Below are 7082 nucleotides of genomic sequence, written 5' to 3'. Positions count from 1 at the left end.
AATTCAAAATACGAGTAAAAAGAAAAAAAAAATTGCTGCACGACTCATAATTTTTGATTTATTTAATTATCAGATTAAAGTAAACGCCATTGAATTTCGACATGACTTTAATTCACAGTCGCAGTGTTAAGGCTTTGCACGTTTCAAGATTGTCAATCCTTTGTCGCTTAAAATTTTTATTCAAATCGCTGAGATTTCTTCTACGACAATTTTCTCTCCCGCCAATTTAGTGCTTGCGGAACGCGGAAAATACGTTATGCTCATATAAAGGCCGAGGATACCCGTGTTCGCATAACGTAATAGTGAATCGACATAATGTAGTAGTGTAAGTTAATATCATAAAGAATTGACATAATGTAATGATAGGTTAACACAATGTTATTGTTGTTTAATTAAATGTCATGAACAGTAAACATAACGAAATACAAGAATGTGTAAATGTCATAAAGTGTTGACATAATGTAAAGGAAGGTTTACACGATGCAATAGTAGTGTGGGATAATATCATAAAGAATTGACACAATATAATGGAAGGTTGACACAATGCAGTAGTAGTGTGGGTTAATGTCATAAAGAGTTGACATAATATAATGGAAGGTTGACATAATGCAATAGTAGTGTGGGTAAATGTCATAAAGAGTTGACATAATATAATGGAAGGTTGACACAACGCAATAGTAGTGTGAGTAAATGTCGTAAAGAGTTGACATAATGGAACCGAAGGTTGACACAATGTAATAGTAGTGTGAGTAAATGTCATATAGAGTTGACTATGTATTTAGGAAAGTTCACACAATGCAATAGTAGTGTGAGTAAATGTCATAAAGAGTTGATATAATGTAATGGAAGGTTGACACAATGCAGTAGTAGTGTGGGTTAATGTCATAAAGAGTTGACAAAATATAATGGAGGGTTGACACAACGCAATAGTAGTGTGAGTAAATGTCATAAAGAGTTGACATAATGTAATGGAAGGCTGACACAATAAAATAATAGTAGAAGTAAATGTCATAAAGTGTTGACATAATGAAACCGAAGGTGACACAATGTAATAGTAATGTGAGTAACTGTCATATGGAGTTGACATTATGTAAAGGACAGTTCACACAATGCAATAGTAGTGTGAGTAAATGTCATAAAAAGTTGACATAATGTAAAGGAAAGTTCACACAATGCTATAGTAGTATGAGTTAATATCATGTAGAGTTGACATAATGTAATAGAATGTTGACACAATGTAATAGTTGTGTGAGTAAATGTCATAAAGAATTGACATAATGTAATGGAAGGTTGACGGAGTGCAATTGTTGTGTTCTGCTATAAGGCAGTGACGGCGTTCCATACATCTCCATATGCAAGTTCCATGCCATGCAGGAAAAAGCCTTGTTGACGCTGGGTTCGCGTACATAAAGAATTTTTACATAAGATCTGAGGTGGACTCCCTGGATCAGCTGGCAAACGTTGTTCGGAAGAGTTCAACATCTAATGAAGTTGTTGTTTTTGGTGGAACAGAGGGGCACTGGTAAGATTGGAAGACGTTTACCAAAGACTATTTCCTTCCCTTTAAGGGTATTAGAAAATACCGGCATTTCGTCTTCAAGGCAGAAAACGAAGGTGAGTTTAAAAATGTATTTACTGTATTTCTAAATCTGTGAACACACACTTATTTACTTTGAAATATCTTAATTAAATCTACACAATATTTTAAAGGTATTATTGAAGCTAGCGAGGCACCGGAATTTTCAATCATTAAAGTTAAATTGTTAAAACCTGGAGTTGACATAGGATCCATCCAGCCCCCTGTGATCATCCCAGCCGCTGAGTTGTCAGCTGACTGACAGAAATATCTATATAAAGAGATAGAGCCATCTTATGCATAAAATGGCCCTGTACTTATATCAATTAATTAACTATCACCCTCTTTCCCATTTCATATATCAAAAGAAAGTAAATACTTGGTGCTCTAATTTCCTATAACAAAATTTCGTTTTTGAGAATCTAAATATTGGAAAACAGATTTAAGAAATTGCAATGTTCTTCAAATTTGCAAAAAACATGCGTATTCGACTACCTTCAGCAAAGAATTAAAATATGAGCACAGTCCACGATTCAAAAAATAAAACATGTTTTTTTTACCTTCAGAAACAGAGCTTTTATTATGTATTTGCATATTTTGGATCAGAGGTTGTGCTCCATATGAAATATTGAAAAAAGCTTCAATTTTAAGTCGTTTTCAAAGGAATTTACAGGATATGAGGAAAATGACGCATTCTATGACGTCATAATGCATTGACTAGATGGGAAATTACATCACAACAGTGATATGTGGTCACCAACACTCAAAGTGATAAATACTGAAAGCAACGGGTCTTTGGGATATGACCTTAAAAACGTAGGTCCCGTGTCACGGTAGGCGCTGGCACGATAAAGAACCCTCACTGCTCAATGGCCCTGAGTGCCGAGTATAGGTCTAAATTTGAAGCCTTTCACCGGCATACGGTGACGTCTCCATATGAGTGAAAAATTCTCAAGCGGGACGTTAAACAATATACAATCAATCAATAAATCTATTAATTTAAATTTAAAAAAAAAATTCGATTTTGTCCAAGTCATTCAAATGTACGACTCGATTTCAAATGAAAACCAAAGACAGTAAAATTCCAATTTCCTATCGTAAGTATAGCCTGATCAGAACGTTCATTTAAAGTGACTTGAGTTTAAGCAGGCATATTAAAAAGAGCTAAAATTATCTAAGTTATCATTCTCTCATGTTAATTTTTATTGCTTATAGGTGATTTCAAAGTGAGCATAGAAAGATTAACGGTGGCGCCAAGGGAATACAGGTAAATATTGATAAATGGTGAATACCATATTAACCTGTGTGTTTACGATATACCAAAAATAATACATGACATTTTTAACTGTGTTTAATACATTACCAGGTGTAGGGAAGTCGATGAGGAATGGGTAAATGCCATCAAACACAGTATCATGAGAAGGATATAAAAATAACGAACATTATTCAATCTCAACGTCCATTAAACAAGTATACAAAATAAGAGCAGAGCAAACACGGACCTCTGAAACATCTGAGGTGGGATCAGGTGCCATGGAGGAGTGAGCATCCCCTGCCGACCGGTCACACCCGCCGTGTGCTCGTTGTCATAATCAGGAAATAACGGAAAAAATCCGTGGTCAATTCAGTGTATAAATAATGGACTAACAATTGGTATGAAAAACGTCAGTCAGCATTTCATTCAATGATAAATTGTATTTGCTGACAAGGTCATTGTATCGACCTTAGAATTTACGAAATGATGACTTTAAACGAGACTGTTGATATTCTTGTTTCATCAACTTGCTTGTCAATAATTTATCTCGTTTAATAAATTGTTCATACGTAGAGCATGCTCTTGCGTATCGAATCAACTGAGATATAAATACTCCGTATGCAGGTGATGAAGGTATATTGCTGCATAAGTAAGGGAAGTTGACGATAGAAAAGTTAAAGTCATCACGTTTATCATATAGCTTGGTTGTTAGATTACCATTAGTGTCTTTTTCAAGTAAAATATCCAAGTATGAAGCAGAAGTGTCGGACTCTGTGGTATCTTTTATCTCAAGCTCACCAGGATATATCGTGTCGACGTAGGAATGGAAATTAACATTATTAATTGACAAAACGTTGTCGATATATCTAAATGTCGAGTTGAAGGCCACAGCAAGTGTTTTTTTCTTTTCACGTAAAAGATTTTGCATAAATTCTGCTTCATATGAAATATCATAGAAGCCCCAGGACCACTTATAAACAAAATACCTGTACTCCTAGATCCAGACATTGTAATATAATTAGCCTAATGCAGATAATGGAGACCTAAATAACACACATAGTTGAAGGCAAAATGACAGTTTAATCGTATAACCACAGTACATTGCGAATGATTAATCTGATTTCAAATTTTAAAAATTAATTAAAGCATGAAGCATAACTGAAGTATCACAAAAAATGAAGTCAAATGATATATAAACATGCATTTTTATGCGTGTTACTTTTTTCTTGATTCCATTTACATCGGGTAAGACCACGCGCCAATTCCATTTTTTCTCTTTGGACCCCAGAAACAAATTATAAAATTTTCCGTACACGGAAAATTCAATTGTAATTCTTGTTTCGTTTCTGCTCTATTTTTCTCTGCTTTCTGCGTAAACCAAGAAGAATAAGTAAAATATCTGGCGACAGACGTATAATTTCCTTACATAAGATATTTTTCTACCGAAGCTTTCTCTGATAATCATAAAAAGTAGAGAAATGTGTCCTCGCAATTTCTTTCATGTTCTGCCTAGAATATTTGTTTACACAAAGTAAATGTTTATATAATCGATGGCCCGATCCTACTTTTTCCAAATGTCTGAGAATCAAGAAATTGAAATGGTGTGGTTTAAATTAAAAATTGTTCTAATTTGAAATACTGTGGAAAATCCTAGACATGTAGCACAATTATCAAAATATCCTTATTAAAAAAGTTCTTCATATTCCCTAAATGCGGTATCAATATTTCTTTCTTACTGTACCCTTGTCAGTAAATACAATTTATCATTGAATGAAATGCTGACTGACGTTTTTCATACCAATTGTTAGTCCATTATTTATACACTAAATTGACGACGGATTTTTTTCCGTTATTTCCTGATCATGACAACGAGCACATGGAGGGTATGACCGGTCGGCAGGGGATGCTCACTCCTCCAAGGCACCTAATTCCACCTGTTATGTTTTGAAGGTCCGTGTTTGCTCTGCTCTGATTTTGTATATTGCTAAATAGTTTTTGAGATTGAATGCTGTTCAATACATGTATCTCCATATCCTTCTAATAAATTATATGTTTGTGTTAATTTTCATACAATGTCGTTAATAAAAATAGTCATTAATCACAACGATATTACTCAATATTTCTATTCATATTCTTAAATTTTACTAAATTTTCATAAATCTAACTATATTACTTTACAGCAGTCGGACCGCTAGACAAAAAAAAGTTATTTAGGGGGGGGGGATAAAATATTTCTTCTACCTAGCGCCAACAGGCTTCCGACTAAACACATTTGCTACTGACTATCATCAACCTAATCAATTAAAATGGTAAACCAGTTAAAAATGACATCCCTTGCTATGAATTGTTTTACTTTGCTATGGAATTACTTAAACTAAACCTTTAATTTTGAATATTTTATTTAGATTTCTGACCTTTCCAATTTCACTGCCCAGCGAATGGAAGATGACATCCCCTTATTTCTATTAGGAGGGAATCACTTAGTTTCTGCTTGTAAGAAGCTTCTACTAGAAGAACCAAACAACGACTTATTTGACAGCTACAGGTTAGTTTACTTTTTCGGTATCATATTATCATAAATTTAAATACATTGCGTCAACTAAAATGCTAAATTTCAACCCTTGAACAAGTTCATTGTTACTTTTCTATGATAGTCAAAAAAATTCCGGAATTGGACGTAAACAGTAAAAATAAACCTGGTGGGGATGGAATGGGGATAGGGTTAACAAAATAAAAAAAAAACGAAGTAAGGGTAGTTTTCTTTTTGTATGAGAAAGAAATTGATGCTGAAATTATTTGGAACCCGAACCCCCATCCCCCTATTCTCGACTAAATAAGAATTTTGAGATAAGACAAATCTTGCAAATGAAATTGCATTTTTTTTATATATATCCAGGTTCTTCCAAGTGGAAGTGTTTATTGAACTTACACCGGAAGAAGCCAAGCTGGTGGGAAATATTCATAGTGCTAAGAATCGTATTAAAGAATTGACTTTTCAGGTAGGTTTAATAAAACAATCAAATATTTTTATTTGATCTCTCAAAATTAAACTTAATCTCCTCTCCTCACTATTTCTCATATATATTATGTGTGTTGTATGAGGTTGTGATTACATTTGTCCTTCTTCCGTCCTAGGACCAGGTGTTTCAAGCTGGGGGAATCTTCTTGAGAGATAGCATTGGGGATGAGTGGAAAGAGACCACGACCGTGGTTCTATCCCATTTACAGCAGAAAGTAAGTAAAGGGTGTTAAATTTATAATAAATACCTACTAAATCGTATACTATTTCTCGATTTCTCTTCTTGATTATTTTCAAAGTAAATTATTTCAAAAGGTTTGCAAAAAAGACAGCCTTAATGTCGTGTTCAGTGTGGCCTCATACGACGATTCCTGCTTTGCAGAGGTGGAGAGAATGTTTGCCTTGTGGGGAAAAACTGAATTCCCACCAAAGGTTTTTAAGTATTTAAATAAATCAAAAATAATACAGAGTTTCATTTCTGTATGTGAACTTCTTTCTTTTCAAAAGTAAATATGATTAATTTTTTTCTTTGTAGTTATTTAAGGCACTCTTGGGGTTGACATCAGATGTTGTTCTACAACACCTGATGAGAATTCAAACACAGAAAGATGTACACCTAAGAACGACCACAATAAAGCTAGAGAAGAAAAGGGAAATGCTAAGAAAAATCTTCATGGACAGAACTGGTTGCGCGACTTGGGAAGAGGCAGAGGACAACTTTGAGCCCTATACCCACGAAGTTGACAAGTTTCTGGGAAATTAAAATTTAATATTAATCTTTTCATACAAAAACAATTAATGATTAGGATTTTAAAAAAAATTATGAAATAAAATAATTATTTTTTTACAGATATGAAAATAAATAGGAAATACGTCCCTGGCGATTTCATCAAAGCTTGTGACCGAGCAAGGGACAATCTACCCCTCAGGGAGATAAATATACGAAGTGAAATAGTTGCAAAACTAGACGGAGAGGAGTTGGGAGGGGGAAAGTAATGGCTATTATTGGGGGTGTCAAAAGATTGGCGGAGGACAAATTGAAACAACGCTTAGAAAAAAAAATTAAGATTTAAATAAAATTCAAACTTTGAGATAGTATAGTTATCTTTATCCCCTTCTCTTTTGCTTTTCACACACCCTCATCTACTGGCATAAACCCTCGACCAACCTCCCTTAAATACACATTTATTATACAAAGATAAGAACTATAATCCGATGCATAATTTGAAAAA

At 34.0% G+C, this 7082-nt stretch overlaps 1 protein-coding gene across 1 annotated transcript; it reads left to right on the top strand.

Annotated features, from left to right (window-relative positions):
* Positions 1 to 3785: 3785 nt before the first annotated feature.
* On the top strand, positions 3786 to 6613 carry LOC134257360 (uncharacterized). The gene is made up of 6 exons (XM_062739987.1): positions 3786 to 3840; positions 5237 to 5376; positions 5728 to 5830; positions 5967 to 6065; positions 6166 to 6282; positions 6386 to 6613. The coding sequence occupies exons 2-6, from the start codon at positions 5270 to 5272 to the stop codon at positions 6611 to 6613; spliced, it is 654 nt and encodes a 217-aa protein (XP_062595971.1). The 5' UTR covers positions 3786 to 3840; positions 5237 to 5269.
* The last annotated feature ends 469 nt before the right edge of the window (positions 6614 to 7082 follow it).

The sequence above is a fragment of the Saccostrea cucullata genome, unplaced genomic scaffold (assembly GCF_032062105.1).
Source record: "Saccostrea cucullata isolate Sc308-1 unplaced genomic scaffold, CSIRO_AGI_Scuc_v1 ctg17172, whole genome shotgun sequence".
NCBI lineage: Eukaryota > Metazoa > Mollusca > Bivalvia > Ostreida > Ostreidae > Saccostrea > Saccostrea cuccullata.
Note: the sequence above shows the minus strand (reverse complement) of the source record. Positions and strands in the feature narration are given on the sequence as shown.